Raw genomic sequence first — 21,151 nt, 5'->3', positions numbered from 1 at the left:
TAGACCTTTTAACTCTTACATACTGGTATATAATCTCTGTCTGAGGAAGTAGGTGGATTTCTCTTTTTAATGATTTAAATACATGCACACATAGGGCCATGCAGTCAGTGGTGCCATAAGCTACTGCACCACTAATACCTGTGTGTACACAAGTTTCGATGCTGAAAATCCACGTGCAGCTCCTAATGTCAACACCTGAGTGTCACGCATCTGGGAATTACAGATAAGACCTTTAAATGAATCCAGTTGCTCCATAAGCTATCACGCATCCATCACTTAGGAACCATTAATCCTCCTCAAGTGTATGGTAAATTGAAAAAACTTAAGACCCTATTAATTCTTCAAAGTAATATTAACAGTTCAATGACTCAGATACGAAATACAACATTAAAGCACAGGGGTCTACTCCACGTAGGGCCTTATATTTTGAAAGTGTCAATGATTGAAATCTCTCCTCAACATTTTAGCTCAGTGATTGAAGAAAGCAGTTGCCATCTGACATGATGACCACAACTCCTTACAGTCAAAAAGCAAACACCTATCCCTCATATGTATCACTGGCTTCATTAAAAAGAAAAAAAACAAGGACTTTGAGGTAACTTATAAAATAAAACAATATAAACTAGAAGAGTACAATAGGTTTGTTCTGAAAGCCCGTATGAGAAACCAAAGAATATCATAAACAGGTTGTAGTTAATCAAAAAAAGAATGTACCTCTTTACTAGACTTTCATCATTCTAAACAATTATGAAATTTTTACAGTGAAATGCAACTGTTACAAAAGAAGGGGAAGACAGGAAAAAATAGATTCAATTTCTAGCGACAATGACAAAAAAGATAAAAAATATAGCACACTTGAGGTCAAGTGTGGTGAAGAGGAAAATAAAGGTACAGGCTCTTAAAACCTTTAAAAAAGAGCAACTCCGTGGGAGGGAAAAAAACATGAAAGGATATGTAAAAATATATGCCACAAAATATATTTATCCATTTGGTCCCCCCACTCTCTCCAGGCACAAAGGGGGGGGGGGGGAGAAAAAGAAAAACGTGCCAATGGATGAAAATACAGGGAGAGTGTTTGGAAAGCACTTCAAAAAATAAGAATGGGAAAAATTTTAAGATAAGTTCCAATACAAGAAGAGCAATGTAAAACTAAAATGCATTTACAACAAATTTAGAAATAATCAAGAAGAAAAAAACCCTTGCTCTAGCCATCTACGGAGAGCTTAGGGCATTACTTTTCTGACTGTAGCGCAGACCCATTTCCAGATGACCAAGTAGAGACCTTTGAACCTTCTGATCGTAAGCCTCACTAAGCCTTTTACAACTGCGGGAGGAAAGCAGGCAGTTCAATCCAGAGGACAGGCCCAGTACGCGTCGTTCTGACGACTGGGATGTGTGGTGAATTCTGCTGTCATAGAGGCGAGACGAGCATGAGACACTCTGCTAGAAAAATGCCCTTCCAACGGTCAGTGGTTATGCCGCTCACATGGTCATTTTCATTACGACATGATGCCTGAAGTGTACGTGATTATAAAAAGTCAACCCGATCTTCACCACCACCGCCATGAGGACAGAGACACTGGGGAGGTGGCTAAAGAAGGTTGGGCCTAGGCTGAGTCAGGAGGCAGGCAACTCTGGGATCAAATCCCGGCCCTGCCCCGCCTTACCTGAGGGAATGCCCTGAGATCACTGGTTTGACCTCCCTGAGGCTCAACGTCCCCCTAGGCAGAACGCAAATAATAGTATCTACCTCGCAGAGCTGTGAGGATTTAACAAAGTAAGTTGTCTGACAGATAGCCCTCAGACAATGGAACATATTTGTTTTTCTTTTTTCAAAATCTGTATTAACACCATTCTAGAGCGGGAGAGAAAGGTGAATAATTTTTTTCAGGGTCCCACAATCAATGCTCAGGATACTTACTAAAAAGCATTTCTTCATAATAAAAATGTTACTAATAATCACTGAGTGCCCTGATTTTATAAGATGCAAATAATAATGGCTTGAAATGGTCAACGTGCACCACTGCAAAATGATAAAAGTGTTAAGAGCATCACACTTTAAAGCTGCCTGTCCAATACAACAGCCACCAACCACGAGGCCACTGAGCACTTGGAATGTGTCTAGTCCTGAACTGAGATGTGCTGTAAGCGCAAAATACACACTCAATTTCAATAATTTACTACCAAAAAGGAAATAAAAATAAATATACCATGAATAAGTTTTAAAAATTAACTGATATAGAAATAATATTCTGAATACACTGAGTAAATCATTACTAAATTATTTTCACCTTTTTCTTTCTTTCTTTTTTAAGGAAGCTATTAGAACATTTAAAATTATGCATGTCTCCTATTTTCTTTCTATCAGACAGAGCTGTTCTAAGCAATCTGCCAAACACCAGCATATACAATGACTTTTCTAACACAAGATAAATCCATCAGAAACTGTAACTTGGACAACTGAATGATTGTCCTGAGCATTTCGGAATGCTCCTCAGTTACCTTGTCTCTATGTTCCAGATCTTAGGAGTCCCGAGGACAGGTGTACTATTGGTGAAACTCCAAAATCAAGCATGATATCATCTCTGTGTCAGCAAGCAAATTAGAGGCTATTGTTTTATTTCTAACTATATTAATCCAACTTCTTTCATAAGGGAAAGGCTTTTTCTCCCCTTCTTTCATTTTATAGAACAATTCAAGCTTTCTGGAAATTCAACACTGTCATGAAAGGGACCCGAGGAATAATATTCTTCAATGCTCTGGGTGTCTAACCCCACAACGCAAGACGAAGGAAGGTCCGGCGTCAGCAGGATTCCACGCCTCCCACACAAGTTAGGACACCAAACAGCCTCTCCCCGGCACGGCGCCTCCTAACTCATCAAGCACTCTAACGCATCTTTGTACCTGTACTTTCTCCCCACATATACCCTGTGAGAGGGTTAGTCTTATTCTCATTTAACAGACAATGAAACAAAAGTGATGAAAAATTAAGTAACATGCCCAAAGAAACCGGGTGGGGCAAAAGAAGAGCAGTTCAGGTTCCACCTCTAAACCCAGGCATTCTGCTTTCTTGGGGGTCAAAAACAACACTCTCAAACCCACACCCACAGGAATCTAAAGGCTTGGCCTTTTAGTAAAGGACCCTTCCCTGCTTGCTATGTCCAATGGTGGCCTGCGTTGCATATAAGTGAATTCACCTTTTTGGGGCCTACCACATGTCAGGCACTGTGCTGGGCATAGAGGAACCAAACAGGGTTCCTACCTTCAGTCCCTCACAGACACAGAAAGGCTCAAACAAAAGGTCACAGTTCAGTGCGGGTGGGAGTGGTCTCATCCCCTTTGGATCCTGGGTCCACCCTCATTCTTGGATCTGGCCCCTGAATGACAGGAGCCAGTCTGAGATGATAGGAGACTAGCCCTTCTCTCTTTCAAAGGGCTCCTGATACCACCAGTAGAAAGGAAGGCAGGGACAGGGACAGGGACAGGGCCCACTCCCTCCCCTGTGGCTGCCAGTATATCTGGTCCTATCACCTGAGAAGGTCCCAGGGCTAACTGAAGATTAGTTAGGCTTCAGGGCAGACCTTCTCATATCTGTTCTTTGTATAAAACTGAACCTGGAGTAAAGCACCACACTTGGCAACCACCACATCAATAAGTCATAGAAACCCTGAAACACAAACAAACTCTACCAAATCGACTGTATAATACAGGGGCTTCCAGGGGACTGGGAGAGAAAGGTGTGAGGGGTGGCAACTATCATTTCTTATTGCAAATTTACTAGAAAAACAAAACAACAACTTAGTTGCTATATAGCCTCATATTCTCTCCCCCCCCCCCCCCAGTCACATTCACACAGACAACAAGAGAAATAACTTGCCAATATTAATCTCTAGGCACTTTCTCCTACCCTAAAACAATAAAAGCAAGGATGAGCACCAAGAATTGTAACCAAAAGCAGAAAGAAAGAATAGAGTTGGTGTCCCGCATCTCCTCCCTGGGGTCTCAGGCAAAATTTCCAAACAGATCAAATATATCTGTCCTACTCTCCGCTTTTCTGCCCCTACTGTCCTCTCCCAGGCACCCAACCCCCTGGGCTGTGGTAGCCAGAGGCTCCGCATTCCACCCCAGCCACCCATTCCCCCGGGGGCTAAGCTCAAAAATTCCAAACAGACAGAAAATGCTAAACCTTGTCTGGCCCTTTAGTAGTGCTTAATCTCCTTAGATATATTTTCATTGTCAAAGAAACACACTGTATCCCACATTAACTTCTTCTAATGGAAAGACTCTCAGATCATGAAATAAAGACATGTAATCGCCAGTTTTGGGATGAGGGAAGGCAACAGCTTTGGGGGGCAAAGACCCATAGGTGGACCGGAGGTGCTCTAGGCTCTTCTAAACCTCTCCACTTTCCAAAGTTCCTCTGTATCCTTTGCTTGTGAACTATAGATTCAACGGAGGATTCATTCATTTGTTTCTGTCGTGATCTTGTTTTTAACTTTTACTGAGGAAGCAGGAGCTGAGACAGAGGCTGGCAGCTGAAGACCTGGGTCTTTCACAGGTGGAGAAACACAGTCTATTCTACGATTATGGAGAAGGCAGATTTTGCCTAATAGTCACTCTCAGGGACAAACTCCCAGAAATATAAGCAGAAATTCTATTCCATGCTCATTCAGGATCCACCCAGTAGCTTGTATCTCAAGATTAGATCTCCAACTAAAGTTTCAACAATACGTCTCCTTGATGCCTCGCCCTCTGTCGGGAAGTGGGATGTGGAGGGGATAAGATTATCAAGAAATATTTTATTCTCATAGTTCCCTCTACTAGAACCAGAAGCTACTCTGCAGCCCGAGGCAGATCTTAACTTTGAAAGATAAGAACAAAGGTAGACCCAAGGGCGGGGTTGGCAGAGTGAACTCCTCCAGTCCTCTTCTCGCTTATGACCCCAAAGTCTCAAACTGGAGGGAAAGTGGTAGAGAAGGAAGGTGGATCTCGTGTTCCAGAACTGCGGTTCCAGGCCTGCCCCCAAACTGAAAGATCACAGTTCAAACTAAGTCAGCCCTGAAGGACGAAGGGTAAACTCCAGGTCTCGTTACAGAAATGTGGTGGCAAGATCCAGGTGGCCCGGCAATCTGCAGAACAGGATTCACGGGCCCACGGGAGGCACGGTGCGTGCCTGAGCTCCCCCTGGGAACTTGGCCGTAGCAAGCCTGCCTGACTCAAGGAACTAAATTTCCTGATGTCACAAATGCCGTGTTAACAAATGAGCGGGCACCTTTTCCTCACGCAATGCAGGTTGGACTTAGATCTAAGCCTTCTTCAGTCCCCCACTCTCCTTCCACCCCTGAGCCCGACCTAGATCGGGCCTAAAATAACTGTCAGCTTGGTTTAACAAAATGCTAATTCCAGTTGGACATTAATAACAACTGTTAATAGGTAGTGTCGGTTCTGGCTTTTTCCCATGACTCCCTAGTGGCTGAGCTTGTCCACATCACTTTGGCTCCACTGCACTGAACTCAGCATCAGCACACAAGGAAATCTTTCCGAGAAATGGTCCACAGAAGTGGATTCAGGAGCTCAACCCATGTCCTCCAGGGGAAGCACACCAGACCACGGGGCTGTGCACGACCACTGCTGACAGAAACTGTCGGTTTACCACCTGGAAGGCATTGCAGTTGACTGGTGTATGACTCAAGTGGCCAGCAGCACTGTGCCCCTGTGCCCCGTGACTGTGCACGCCCTGGAACCCTGGGGGTCTTACCCGCAGCCCTGCCCAAGTCTGACTTGGAAGGGCTGCAGCATCTTTTCTAAATAACCCCAGAGAGAGAGAGAGACAAAATGTTTACTGATCCCAGATTTTTTTTGAAAAAATTTTTTAAAGAAAGTGGAATATGCAAGTTTGTATACCACGGGAGAGTTCAAACATGTGGCATACTGTTCAGCATCCCCTAGTTCAACACTAAATTCCTGAGCTTCTTTCACAGAGGGTTACAAATGCATACATTAGTAAGCGGTGAGACTCAATGACATGTTAAACGGACTATACCACATTTCATCAATATCAGGATTTCAGTCCTCCATTAAGTAAAACCTGATTCTGGAGGTATCTCAGAGGATAATTTTTTAAATAATATTTGAGTGAAGATGTATTTGTCACTCTCCTCAATCTCATGACCCTCTCTGGAAAAGGAGTTTGCAAATCAGAGTCCCGTAAGTCAAAAGGGAGTCAATAAAATTGGCTTTATACAACCATGTGCTTCATCATCTCAGGTTTGGAGCTCCAACTAAATGTTATTTTGTCTAATTTAACAATTAAAATTAAAAAAAACCTTGATTAATTTCTCGAGTGTAGTGTTAAGGAGAGGTTAACTGTACAGAGGTTCTTCAGCAAGGAATTAATAAAGGAATCAAGCACTCGGCTCTCAATAAGACAAGACTACCCAGATTTCTAGTGGGAATATTTCATAGCACAAGCATGTTTTCTTTGGGGAGTTTAACTCACCAAATTTATTAAAAATTGAGATCAAACACTGGTGCAAAGTCCCAAAGGAAATCATACTAGAGTGGAGAGATTTTTATCAAATAAAACCCTGAAAAGGTAAGGTTTTTATAGTGAAAAATAAAAGGCTTTCTCCCTTACAAAAGGAAATCTTACTGTCTATATTTAGGGTTCAAGCAGCAAAACATGTATGGATAGTTAATAGATGTGTAAAAATCATCCCTGTGAAAGGAATGCAGATTTCACAATGCTGAGCTTAGACAGGCAGCCATCATGATCCTTTCCCAACCACTAATAGCCACTCTCATCCGTGTACCCGGCAAACGCCGCCACCAAGATGCGGTAGCAACCAAGCTCTTGAAAGGGGTAACACTGGGAGGAGGGAAGGAACAGAACCGGAGCAGAGCGCAAGAAAGTGAAAGTCATAGTGTGCACTGGGCGGTTCCCTAGGGTACACTGAGATCTCGGGATTGCAATACATAGGATGTTATTGTTGTGACTGAGATGAAGTTAATAAAGCCCAGCTCTCAGACTGGGGAGACTCGGGTCCCCACCGATGGACTGCACCCCACACAAGATATTTTAAGTACAGGTGTACCTGTGTAATTTATAACTTTTATTTAAATAAGAAAAACAGAAGAGAAAAAACTAGAGTATTTTTTTTTTTTCATTTCAAGACATCCACTTTATAATTTATATAATTTTGAAAAGAAAATTTAGTATTTAGTATTTTAAAAACCTGAGACCATGTAGGCCATATAAATCCAGTGAAAATCTTATATTCATCCTTAATATTACCCAAAGAATACCACCCAGCCAAAGGAGGAGTGTTATTCCAGTTTTAACTACGCTTGAGAAGTGTCACTCAAAGCCCAAAGTGATCTGTCTCCTAAAACAAAATAAATCTAAATTTTTTTTTTTAAATATCTTCCTTAAAGCAAAAAAACAAAAACAGCCCTAGAAAAGTACTACACCATTTTAAATTTGGGGTAATCCCAGATATAAAACATCTTAATTTCAAAAAGATTTCACTCCCCTTAGATTCCCTAGGTTCATAAATTCTTTGATTCTATAATAATTTCCGAGCCACAAAATGAAGCATATTAGTGTAATTTCTCCCAAAAGGCAACAGTGTCAAAATAGGTCTAATCTCACAGGCTCAACACAAAATAACAGAAAGACAGGTCTAAGACGCTTTTTCAAACTACATTAAAGTAGAACGGGGTTCCTTTTGGGGCGTAACACAGGTCTGCGTGTGAACTCAAGGTTTGGTGTGGCCATGGAGGCCTTGCCCGTCACGGGTGGGAGGCCATCTCAGCCCAGATTTGGATAAAGATCGTGAGACACTAGACCTAACAGTTTCCATGAATATAAGTCCATTTCTTTATTTTGGTAACAGAAGTAGGATCACAAACAGGTAAGGTTTCAAAGAGCAAGCCCGTGCTGACTATATACAGGAGAGGCTGGCTGCGAGCAAGGCACCTCGGCCGAGTCCTGTCAGAGGGAGGAAGGAAGGAGCTGCCTCTCAGGAGAAGCTCTCCTGGTGAGAAAGAACTGTCTCCCTCAAACTAGCTTTCAAGCTCTACATCAATCTTCAATATAATTATGTTTGACAGAATATAAGCTCTTGGCAGTTAACTTGTTTACAATAAATGCTTAGTTTGGGTACATGGACTGTATTTCAGTCTTATAAATATCAAACAAACCTACAACAGTCCCATTATGAAGCTGAGAATTATTTTGCTATAAATCTTTTTATTGGGGGGCCAAGGGAATTACTTTGCAGCTTGTTTTCCACTAACCACTTGGAACAGTGTGAAAAGAGGTGCATTTATACCCTGACCCTGTGCTAATTGGAATTCTCTACGTTTCCACGGGAGAATGGACAGTATCAATCCTGCACTGCAGGTGGGTCCCCAGACAGTGCTGCCACGGCGGCAAAAAAAATACACGTGCCGCCAAATGGTTCCTACTGAAGCCGCGGCATTCTCCGACAGCTCTTTTTCTCCTTAAACTCTCTTGGGAACTAATGACCATTTGTGACAGTATTGGCAGGCTTTCAATGGTAAGCTCCAGTTTGGGGAGATTTATATGTTAGCTGTAAAAATGTGCTTAAGGCTCAAACTGACTATATGAATGAGCCTGTAAATAGAGTTAGTTTTCCTAAACCTTACCTGGAGATTCATTTGAAAAGGAAAAAAAAAAAAATCAGGGTCGCCTTATTTGCCCTTGTAAAGTGCATTTACTTGGGTCTTAAATGTGTAATAACTTCCCTTTCGGAGAACAATTTGCTCCTCTTATACACCCTCAGCAATAATAAAGGGTGTTTGGTCTTCTAATAGCACATCTGCCAAACCTATAGGACACAATCTTGTCTGAAGGGAGCCTCGTAAGCTGAAAGTGAGGCAAAGCTTCAGGGGTAGCCGGCTGAGCCCCGTCCTGGGTGAACGCCTTTCTCCCGGCATGTGCCTTCCCCAGCACTCCCCACACCCCCTGGGTATCAAATGATGACAAGGTAGGGTTGCCGGGTTTCCGCATTTGTTTCTTAATTTCACAATTACCTTGTAATCAGATTCCTGTAATAGTTTAATAATACAGATATATAGAAAAGGTCACTTTAAGACTCCTAGTTTAAGTATGTTTTCCAAAACAACTAATACTGGGAAATACAGTTGCTTCATTACTTAAAAGTGAGATTCCGACATCTTTCCTTCTTGTCAACGTTATCATTTCAGGTGACATAAAATAAAGCATTTTTTATGTCTCTCGGCTTCTAATAAAGAAGACAAGTAACTGGCTTAAAAGTTTCAAGGGTGATCAAATATAATTTTATAAAAAGTTTTACCACGTGATTTTAGTATATGAGAGAGGAAAAATATTTTCATTGCATTATCAGCCTCACAGATCTTTCTTGTTAATAATATCAAAAGCACTAGTTTGCAATGTGAACTAATGGAAAATTGTTAAATTCACCTAAAATAATCACTCCTTTTTTTGAATTAAATAAGCCCTTTTAAAAGCTTGACTATTTAACTGCTATTTACTTGGAGGAGGGGAGACATGGAGAAGGTGACTGTATGAAAAAAAAAATACTTTTTTTTATTGTACAACAAAAATTCCCTCCAAGGCAAGAAGACATTATGCCAAGTTCCACCCAGAATTAATGTTTAGGTTTAAATTATAAAGTCCAGGAAAAACAGAACCACTAAAAACCCTTAAAGCTCGTGGCATTCGTCAATGCTGTTAGGTTATGTAAATGTTGAAACTGAAAAACCCTTTGCTGACAAAAGTATTTTAATGAAAGCACTATTAACTAGACTCTCTGAACTGAATTTTTTTAAAGCCTTTTGAGCTGTTTGATATAAATTTCACTCTGAGGCGGATTATGCTTGGGACAGTTTGGGACTACGAGACCTCCAACGGGAAGGGCTTACTGCCTGCCTTACTCCTTTCCTTTAGCCACCCTCAGAAAGGTTTTTAAATATTGACCCCAAGACAACTCTTAGCTACAGAGGATAGAAATATTCTCCAATAACTGTCAACAGACTCCCTCCTTGGGCTGCTGCTGCTCTGATCGCCAGCATTATTTGCGGTTTCAGTAACCTCACAGTGAGCAGAGGTTAACTCCACTATCTGGGCTGACTCCACTGTCATCACCCAAGTTTCCAGAAGCTCACAGTTTCTATGAATACACTAGGAAACACAGCCTCGAGTGAAAGAACACTAGCCACTGATTTTGGCTGCTGCCGGCCAGCTGTCTCCAAGTTGCTGAAAAGCTCCACTCTGGGGACTGAGGGCTGGAGGCTCAGCAATGTGAAGGATTATCAATTTAATGGTCCCAGTGATTGCAGATGGAGGCCAGAGCCTATGCATCTCAGGTGAGAGTCTATGTACCCGAGTGAATGTCAGGTAATACGGACACGTGGAAACGTGGGGTCTCCCACAGCCCCATGTGTGCCGAGAAGAAACAAGAGTGGTCATTACTCACTTTCAACTCTCTCCCTCCCTTCCAGCCTGGTTAAGATTTCCAGAGAAGGAGGAACAGCAGGCCCAGGGACCACACCTAACCCTTTACTGGACAGCGTTCTATAACAAGAGCAGCATTCATTACTTTTTATTTCCATTTACATAGGTTAAAAAAAAGAGAGTTACACCTCAGGTACAGTATCAGAAAATGTGATATCCCTTCTCAAAGTGTATCTGAAGATAAGAATCAGTGAGCACTTTTAATATCTCCCAAGCAACCACCTCCCAAGGGCTCCTCTCTGAACTTCCCAGGGAGGGGCAAGAACCGAATGGTCCTTCCCCAAAACAGATTTAAGCTAATAAACACAACAAAGTAAGTGGAAAGCACTTCAGTTATTCTGCATCTCCTTCAAGACTAAAAATTTGTACATTATGTGACAGGTCCACCTCATGTTTCTTAACGATGTTTTTATTATTCTTTCACTCAATTAAAACAGAAATGGATACTGCATCTTCTGACTGTATAATTGTTATTGTAATCTGTTTTCGATCACTGCTTGGGAAATGGGTCCAAAACAACATAAACTCTCCACTGCCTCAGAAGGCAAGTCATTTTCTTTTACTACGACACTTAAAGAGACATTTATCATGCTGCTCTCTTAGCATATTTGGATTATGACAAAGAAAAGTTCTTGTTCTATTAACCAAAAAAGAAAAAACATGTTTTGAAAACACTATTTGAAGAATTTTGAGATGAATGCATTTTCCTACTAAGCTATCAACTTTGCCTCTCCTTATATGTATAAATAATTGGAAAGAATGCAATAAAAGTATGCAATTTTAATGTAGGAAATAATAAGGAAATTTGAAAATCAATTTTATTCAATTATTAAAAAAAAAAAAAAAAACACCTGATACGCTTACTTTCCAGCCAGATACAAAAGCAAGTCAAAGATATTTTTAAAAAAAAGAAAGAGATCTCTATGCTCAATATGATGAAGTACAAATTGTTTCTATAAAACATGTAAGTCACCTCTGTCAGATCTTAGTGCTTTGGGAAGCATTTGCTCTAACTAGAGTCTCTATGAATACTTTTCATACCTGTGCAAATCTTCAACAAAACAAAGAAAATCACTAGGCTGCTGAGCACATTTCAGCAACTGTGCAGCCCTCAGTGGACACCAACCTGTCTGATGGGAAATGCAGCCCTTTTCCTAAATGGCAGCTTACAATGTCTCCCCTTAACTTTCTGATCTTTGTTGCTCCCATGTTATAGTTTAATAACCCACTGTGGTAAGATATAACTCCATTCCAATGATAAGGCAACTAGTTACGGGCAAAACCACACTGCCTTACACACTAGCAAACAGTAATAATATTGGGAGCAGTTATAATAGAAATTCAATACTTCCCACAGAGTTTTATTATCCCAAGGTGTCATAACCGCAAATCAAGATTATTCTTAGTACAATACAAGACAGGCATAATTTGCGCATAACTTTATTTCAAGGTTCAAATTCTTGAAATGTCTATTAATGTTTTTTTCTTTATTTTAAGCATTTGTCAAACCAGTAACTACTATACTCACTAGTTTATTTTATAAGTTATAAAAATCACTTAAAATGGAAAAAATATATGCCATAAACCCAACTGACAATATATCTAAGGCACATTTACTCCAGATAAAGTCATTTTTGCCTAGATTTTTAAAAATCTGGAATAAGTAAAACTTTGGAAATGAGAAGCAAAAAGCACAAGTTGTAAAAGATAATTTCTGATGCAGCCTTTCACTGCCACTTAATTATACTGATTTTACCACAATTTTTAAGTCCCTCACTCTTAAACAGCAAAACAATTCTGTCAATTTAAAACAAAACAAAAATTCTACAGAGTTCCATGATTTTGAAAACTCCACCGTGGAACATTTTTACATGAACACTGTGTAGCATGAAGTACTTATGGGGCTTGTTTCATGTGAAAGAAGAAAATAAATGTTTGGTTGATCACTGACAATAAGGGAAGCAATGTGACTTCAGAAAATGGAAAATAGCACACGACAGAGGCTACGTCTGTGCTTTTTTGGAAATCTGTAAGTCCGCAACTGGCTTTTGTTTTAACTCAAACCTCAGTTCCACTCGGGGCCGTCTACTTTGACTTTGAAATATCTATCATATTACCCGAAAGTGGTAGGATGATGAATCCTTTGTATATAAAAATCCATTTTTAACACATAGACATTTTCAAATCTCCATTGCACTTGGAGATAAAAGGAATGCACAGCTCTCCTTACTGGCACCCTAAATTAATGCTGAGGAGCAGTGGGGATTGGGAGTGAGAGAGGCTCCATACAATCCTAGCCAGCAGAGGGAAATCACTCATTTTACAATTGCTACCAAGAGAACAATGAAAACTAAAAGACAAACTCTCTTCTTCATTTTTCCAGCTAAGCATAAAGGTCTCCTACTTGAAACCATTTTCAGCTCTTTTTTTTTCCCTTTCTTTCTTTCTTTCTCAAAAAATAATGAGTTAAAATGTAAAATGTATGGGTTAGATCCAACATTTCACTGCTGTTCTTATTCTTGGGGAGCTGGGGGAGGAGGAACTTGCTGCCAAAGCCTCTGAAAAGAGAGTTTGGGCTGCTAATTTTCCGTTCACAAAATCTAAATTTCCCTTATGCATCTCACACAACTCATGAAATAATATGAAACAGTATTATATCACTGCAAATTGAGACATTTTTATCAAAATAAAGAGTGATGATGCCAACATTTCATTTGTCATTTCCCACTTGTCACTTTTCACTGACAAACTGTTACACATACAACTTTTGTCAAATGCTTCATCTTTAAATATGTTCCAAAATGCCATTGTATCTCAGCATTCATGTAAGGAAGATAGTAAAAACTACTATGTTACCATACATTAGTTATATAGGTTAAAAAAAAAAAGACTACTTATTAGATAAAAGAACATAAAGGAATTTTTACTTATTTACATGCTATGCAGGATAAAGTTTGGCTTCCTGAAATTTAACAAACTACGCACACATTGTATGCACGCCATGTGAGATTATTTGTTACAAGAAATGTTTTAATGATGAGAAAATTGGTCATTTTCACTTCCACAGAAACCTAAAACCTCTAAAAAGACCAAAGAAAATAATACAATTTGGAATTCATCTAGCCCTATTAATTTAATGTCTTTTTTGATACAGGCATATAAACTGTTTCTACACTGAATTATTTTTTTAAAAAATAAAGAAGGGATATAAATTATCAAAGTGTAACCACCAAGCCTGACTGCTTGCCATATATACCAAATAATCACCAAATAATTACCTGGAATAAAACTAATTTCCATATCCTTAAAATAACTCGTTCATATTCCTTAAATGATGATCAGTCTGTTTCCTTCCCCACAGGTAGTCAAAAAAGGAAAGAAAACTGAACACAGGATGCCCAAGATGTAGAGACTGACTCTGCTGCTCACGACCCCTGGGAAAGGATGATGTTGCTGTTTTCTGCAGGGGCTGAAACACGGGACGCCTTAAGGGACACCTATGTGGTTCCAACACACACGCACACGCGCACATTTCACTGCAGGCGATCTTGAATATATGATGGTCACTGGGTTTCAGTTGATGGAACGTAAGGCTTCCAAAATTACTTCAAACATCAAATTATGCTCCGGACTTTGAGGGGCGGATACCCTATGTTCTGTTTAATGTGTATGTTCCATTGCATATATTTTTTTTAACCAAGTATATCTTTATTTTAATAACAGGCCAAGGACGAAAAACACTTTAGAAAAGGGCTATTTTTCTACCTCAGCAAAACTACAGGGGACGTGCTAGATTGCTGGATGACCCCAGAGCCTAAGTTCATTCTATTTTTTAAATAGATCTTAAACCCTTTAAAAAAAAGGGGGGGGGAGGGAGGGAGTGGAAGAGGGAAATACAATCTTTTCTGTTTTGAAGTAATAACATGGGTCCTCCCTACAAGCATTATGGTGTTTATCCTTGGCTAAAATGAATTTAATCTTTTCTTCATTTTCCCCACGTTGACAGTACATTTCTAAATTTCTAAATATTCAACACATTTCAGTGCATCAGTATCTGTTCTCTTGCATATCTGCACTCCTGTCAGAAAGGAAGCTGTCTCTCCACAACTGCTAATGTGCTGACTGCACCTGACCTGAGCTGCGTGCCTCTTGCTTTCAATGGAAAGGGAACGGTCCACATGCAGACAATCAGGCGCAGGGCTGTTGTAGACAGTGCTCAGCTCCGAACGAGGCCCTGCCCACCCATCAGGGCCATGTTTGCTTTCCTCTGTGAGTACATCAGTGTGCATTGAATAATCTTTTTTTCCCTCCTTGCAACAAGAGTTATATTCTTGGAAGGGCTGCCTGACAATAAGAAGAACAGGTCTAATTCCGGTCACCTAGTCATAAGATAACTTCAACAGATGATTCTTTAACAAAATTAAATTATTTTAAAAAACGAATTCTCCAACCCCCCCCCCAAAAAAAGCCAATCTCTCTAAAAGATATTCCCAGTGATTAAACATTTTCTCCTAAAATCTATAGAACATTTAACACCAATAAAATCATCAAAATTCACAGGAAAATGAAAAATATCAAAGAGGTTTCTGATGTTTAATGCCTCCTATCAGCAAATACACCATCTGCTATACTCAAGCACTGTTCATTCAGTTTAAATAAAGCTGTCTGAAAGTTCTTCATTAAGCCAAACACTAAAAAATGAAACTGCTTCTGTTAACAATGAATGAAGTACGATAATTTATTGACGCTGAGGCAGGACTGGCCCGACTCTCCGCAGCCCAGCCCGGGGGCAGCAGCAGGCCCTGCTCCTCTGGAAACTTGATTGGCATCACTTTCATTTTACGCTGCAGGTTGCGTGGCTGGAGCCTTACACGTCGCAGAACATTTTAGGTACTTATGCTAAAGGGTGGTAAAAAGGGATCATCTGATTCTTATTTCCGTCTCCTTTAATAATCTTTTCTTTTTCTAAATCTTCAAATAGATCTGTAAGTTTTAATCACCAATTTTACAAATATAAATTTCCCCACCATTAATCATCCTTTTTCAGGATCCTTATGGAGTGAATTACTAGCTGACAGGGGACGCCAATTCTAGTAAGTGAATGTTACCCAGCAGGGATATAAAGCTGTCAACACCACGGTGCTCTTGCTTGCTCTAAACTCTCTCCCGGCCTTCATATGTTTTTTAAAGAGATATTAGCCTCTCTTTTTTTTTTTTTCTGAGGACCTTCTATAAAAGCTGACTGTCATACACACCTGAGCACTTATACTTTATTACATACGTGCTTTGAAACACTGCTTAGATAAGAGCAAAAACATCCTAGAAAGTGTTGGAAAGACAAGGCAAAATTGGCCTCTTTCTTACAGTCGTCTAAAGCTAACCACATTGTAAACAATGCACTAACTTTTAAGTCCCCTATTAAAATGCAACCTGGAAGGCTATGATAGCGCATCTACCACCGCAACTAGTTAAATCCAGACCCTAAAATAAGGCAAACTCTCTCTTTCCCTAAAAAAGTAGAATAGCAATAAAATTTACTGTTGCAACCAATGCGCTCAGAAACATTTATTCCACTCGCTGTTTATCAGAAGCATTAAGATAAACTGCCGTTTTACTGAGCAGCCAATTAACTTAATAATTTCCCCTAAATTAATATTTTAAGGGGGAGCCCCCCTAAAATCACTATAGATTAACAAATACATCTTCCCAAATTTTGAGCTCTATTTTTAAAACATATTACAGTCATTATTATAGCAACTTTTCAACATTTACAAGACTAATAGATATGAAAATTATAATAAAAAATGCAGAGCTATAAATATTTTTGAAGTTGTCTATGCTTATTGTATTGCTTCATAAAGAAAATTTAAACAAAAAGAGGCAGGGTGATAGAAATATAACCCATTTTTTATTTACCCTATGTTCAAAAAAGTCAAGTATGAAAAACTGCTAAGAATATATTTTAAACATTTTTTAAATTTAGAATGTGCATTTTTAAAAGCTTTGCTTTTCTCCAATCTATGCATGATTAAAAGTTACAAGAAAATGAAATTATTAACATTTCAATGCACATTTAGAAACTACTGTATATAAACTTAAATCCCCAACATAATCATTAACATTCAATAAGAAAACTTTGTATTATCGAAATTTTATGTTCTAGTTGTTACATTTTAAAGCTTTCTAAATTAAAATCTTTCCAACCTACTGTGCTATATAGAGTAAAATATTTCTTTTTAAAAATCTTTAAAAATCCACCATGTGCAAACTATTTCAACCACTTTCCTATTAAATATTATAAATGGTAATTGTTGAGACAAAATAATGTCATCTTTATTTTCAGTTTGGGAAGCAGCTAGTAAGATATTTGCTATTACTAAATGCAGTTAAAGCTCAGAAAAAGTGACAAAAGTAGTTTGTTGAAAGAAAGCTATCATTCATCACCAGGACTTAATAATTTTAGTTTATATCAAATTTATAATAAGTGGTCAAATGTGAATTATAGTCTTGGAAAACATGAAAAGCAACTACTATTTTACACTAAAGGTAGCCCTGGTCATCAATACTAGGCAGTTGTTTTATTTTCACAGTTCAATATGATATAAATAAAACTTGCTTAGGGAAGCACAATTTTTAACAATTATATTCTAAAATATTTAAAAACTTCTCTCAATTTAGTGAATTTTATTAAGTCTTCAGAAAGAAACCAAAAGTTCAAGTCTACATTTTTTCTTTATGCATAAGGCCGCTTTGAGAACACATCTCCTCAAAGGATATGTAAAAGTTTTTTAATCAAACATTATCAGCACATATCATATTATCTCACATTTAGTTCCAACACAGTCACTATATATTTTTCTTTCTCACATGCATAGATGAAAAAAGGATATGAAAAGTCTGAAGTTATTGCTCCAGGCTCAAGACACAACACATTAATAAATACCACTTTTAAAAGTGGGTCACAGAACTATCAAGTTTTCTTTTGCTTCATTAAAGTATGTCCCCAAGCCCCTAAAATGGAAGACATGTAAGCTACAATCTATAGCCAACTAATTTTTTAAAGCTTTAAAAATTGTGAAAATGAGTGCTTCTCAAGGGAGATGATTAATATAAGGAACTAAAGCAAACCATCCTGAATGTCTACCATGAAGACACCAATAGCAAAATAAGTAAAAATAATATCATGTTACTTTATAAAATGCCTGTATTTAACTCTTTAAAGCGGAGCAAACATGTTAAGTATTTACTTCAAAATACATGCTATGGCTATTTAGAACCTGGGGTTGGAACTTATCACTAAGTTTTGCCAGGGTTTTGTATCATTACAGGCGGGCTAATGTAAAGAATTATATTAAATAGGCTACTGCTGAAATTTTTAGGACAAAGAAAAACTTTAGAAGCAAAGAAAAGTCAAACTAGTGATTTATCCCAAACACACTAAAACTGCATACCATGTAAAATTGTGCATTTTATTTCTTAAAAAACAACTGGCAAATGGCATATAAATCTCAAAATATTTCAATAATGTTTAAACTTCTTGCATATCTTCATTTTATAAAATTATTTTCCTAACCACTTTTTAAAAAGATGTTTAAGTAGTAAGAAGAAAAAAAAAAACAACTACAAAAGACTATCTTTAAATAATATTAAATTCTTGGAAAGGACCCTAACAAAGTTCCAAACGCATATGACTTTAAACTCTATAGGAAACAGTAGCATGAAAGCCTTTTAAGGGCCTGATAGATTCATGATTCTTTATTTCACACTTGAAATGCGGCAGGAAATATTCCCGGTGGTTACTCAGCTGTCTCAAAGCACTGTCCTAACTACAAAGTAACAACCCTCTTGCTCCTATACTAGACCGAGGACTGAAGGCTGGTCTACAAAAGCGAATGCAACTTAACTTCATCCCACAACAGATACTCTGAGGCAAAGCAAAAGAGTTAAATCACTAAAAAGCTCTCTAGGAAAATCTAGAAACAGTTAGCTGGCTGTGACATAAACCTGCCAACACCTCAGCACACAGTGGCAAAGTGCCCAAAAAATGCCACCCTCTGGGTAAACCACTTTCTTGTTTTAACTCGAGATGAAGCTACCAGTTCCAGGTGAGAGGCGACGGGGCATTCTTTGGCAACCTGGAACTCACTTCCTGTAACCCTACACCGCGACACGGCCTAATCAACCTGAACCCTGACACCCGGGCCATTCTCGCCGCGCCGCGCGCCGCGCCTCCGCGCCGGGGGCTGTTACCTCCCACGGCCTTGGCCACGGCGCCGTTGGGCCTCCCGCGGGCTCCCATGGGGCTGCCGTTCTGCTCCAGCCGGGCCACCTTCACCGGGGGAGGCCCCTTGACGTCGGGGCTGCCGCTGCGCCGGTCGGGGCTGTCCCGCAGACACGGGCTCTCGCTCCGCCGCTCCATGCTGCTCCGACTCGGAGACAAAGTTCCCACCGGCAGGTCGCAATAAAACGCGCAGAGACCTAGGGAGGGGGCGGGGGGGAGGGAAAGGGGAGGGAAGAAAAAAGAGGGAAAACCGCTCACACACGTGATAGACGTTCAGGCCAGTGGCAAAGCGACGCACCGCAGCCGCACAAACTTCCTCCCACGCTGCCCGAGGGGCCGCGGCCCGGGGCGGGTCCCACCCCTGCACGGGGCTACCCAGAGGAAGCCCAGGGCGTGCCGGGCCGCGAGTCTACCGCGGCTGTTTCCCAGGAATTATCCCTCAGTGACAACGTCGGGGCCCGCACCCAGGGGCGCCCAGAGGTGGCAGGTCCATTGGAACAGGTTGGCATAAACTGTTCCCGGGTGCCACAGCTTCAGCGTCTGGGGGTCGTGGTTGTGGAAGAGGTGAACTTCAGAAAAAGGCATCTCACCGACTCAAGGAGGGGTTGGGGGATGCACACAAGTCTTTGAGAAACCAAATGAGCCATATGATGCCCGCGCGGTTAATGGTGGGGCAGGAGCCAAAGGCCTGGCTAATGGACCCCTCGAATCCCTGCATTTCACCTTTACCGAGCCAGTCTTGAGGCACACACATATTTGCACAAAACCAACCCCAATTCCACAGCAATAAGCATCCAGAAACATTTGGAGGTATTCACCAGAATAACCTCCAGAATAACCTTCATCACAAGGCGGGGGCTACAATTATGATTTTGGAACGCTCATCTTCACACGATCCTAAGTAATTTTTTTAAAGGTCTTCAGCATAAAACCCAAAAGAAAAAAAAAAATTAAAAAAATTAAAAGCATTTGAATTATTAGGTGCCTTTATCAACCCAATTTTTAAGTCTCTCCAAAAAGTTTTCCTCTGGGTCGCTTGGCTGGCAGCACTCTCTTCATGGAGCCCGCAGATCTCGGCACCCCTTGCGTTTTGGGGGGCGGCGGAGGAGAGGGAAACACCTGATGAAAAGGCACTCACACTGTCGCTGCCACCCCGGAGCAGCAGGAACCCGCACAACGAGATGCGCTGGGAATCCTCTCTGCGCCCTCGCAGTGGGAGAAGCCGCTTCGCCGCGGCTCCAGGAGACAGCGCAGGGGCGGCCGAGGGGAGATGCGGGGAGAGGCGCCAGGGACGCGGAGTCGGAACCCGAAGGCTGCGGGCAAAAATTTCTCCCGCCCGCCCCGGGCTCCGGCTCCGCGGCCCCGGAGGGTGGGAGCCGCAGGGAGGGCGCTGAGGCGGACGCGGGGTGTCCCCGAGCGCGGGCGCGGCGCGGGAGCCCTAGCCCTGCGTACTTACTGCTCACGGTCTGTCTGTAACTTGGCTGGCTGGGGCTCTGTCCATGGAGCAAAAGTAGAGAATCCAGGGTGGAAAGTTTCTGGTGCTTTGCCTCGCGGGGTTCTCCTAGGCTTCCTCTCTCCACTTCCTCCCCTTTCCTCTCCCCAGGTCCTAACGTTTACGGTCCTGGGTCGGGGTGTCTTCTAGCGCGGAGACGGTTGTTATGAGGATGGTGATTGGGGGGGAAGGGGGGAGGAGAGGGAAAGGAGGGCTCCTCTAAAGGGGCACCCGAGCGAGCGGGGGAGGGGACGGCAGAGGAGGGGAGAAGAGAGGAGGCAGGAAAAAACCCTTCACACCTTCGGGAAGGAGACCGGTTCTGGAGAGAAGGGGCTGAGCACCGGGAGGCAGCAGCGGCGGCCGGGCTGCCGCTCCGCCGGCGGCCAGCTCCCGAGGAGGCGCGGCCGGCGCCGTGAGGCCCGTGGCACCGCGAGCCGGGAAGGCGCGGGGACCGGGGCCGCGCGCGGGAGCAGACGCGGGGCCGCCCGCGCTGTCACCTCCAGCCGCTCCCCTAGGCCGCCGCCGCCAGCAGCCGGAGCCAGACTCCCTGACAGCCGCGGAGAGAGACGCGCGGAGAGGGAGATGATTATTAGTTGCGTTGAGTCATCAGGCAAAGTGAGTCCTTTTGGGTTGTCCTCGGTTTCCGATTTCTCCCCTCCCCCCTGCCGTCCCCAGATCTAGCGCCTTCAAAATAATAATTTGGGGTGGGGGCAGGGGAAGTCTCTGGGTTATTTCGGGATGGGGGCCGGAGGGGGGGGGATCTAAACCGGAGCCAGACTGGTCCTCCGCCGCGAGGGAGAGCGGGGGGCGGGGAGGAGGGCCGGGGAGGTTGCCGGGGGAGGGGGCCCCGCCTGGC

General features: G+C 41.7%; 1 protein-coding gene across 1 annotated transcript in view; it reads right to left on the bottom strand.

Annotated features, from left to right (window-relative positions):
• The window catches only part of SATB2 (SATB homeobox 2), a 169,378-nt gene extending 148,998 nt beyond the window's left edge, over positions 1-20,380 (bottom strand). Inside the window, exons 1-2 of the mRNA XM_016220690.2 lie at positions 20,260-20,380; positions 18,773-19,000 (exon numbers count right to left, since the gene is read on the bottom strand). Of these exons, the coding sequence (XP_016076176.1) occupies positions 18,773-18,941 (169 nt within the window). The 5' untranslated portion in view covers positions 18,942-19,000; positions 20,260-20,380. The remainder of the gene's footprint in view (positions 1-18,772; positions 19,001-20,259) is intronic.
• Positions 20,381-21,151: the final 771 nt, after the last annotated feature.

Source organism: Miniopterus natalensis, chromosome 8 (assembly GCF_054644295.1).
Source record: "Miniopterus natalensis isolate mMinNat1 chromosome 8, mMinNat1.hap1, whole genome shotgun sequence".
NCBI classification, from domain to species: Eukaryota; Metazoa; Chordata; class Mammalia; order Chiroptera; family Miniopteridae; genus Miniopterus; species Miniopterus natalensis.
Note: the sequence above shows the minus strand (reverse complement) of the source record. Positions and strands in the feature narration are given on the sequence as shown.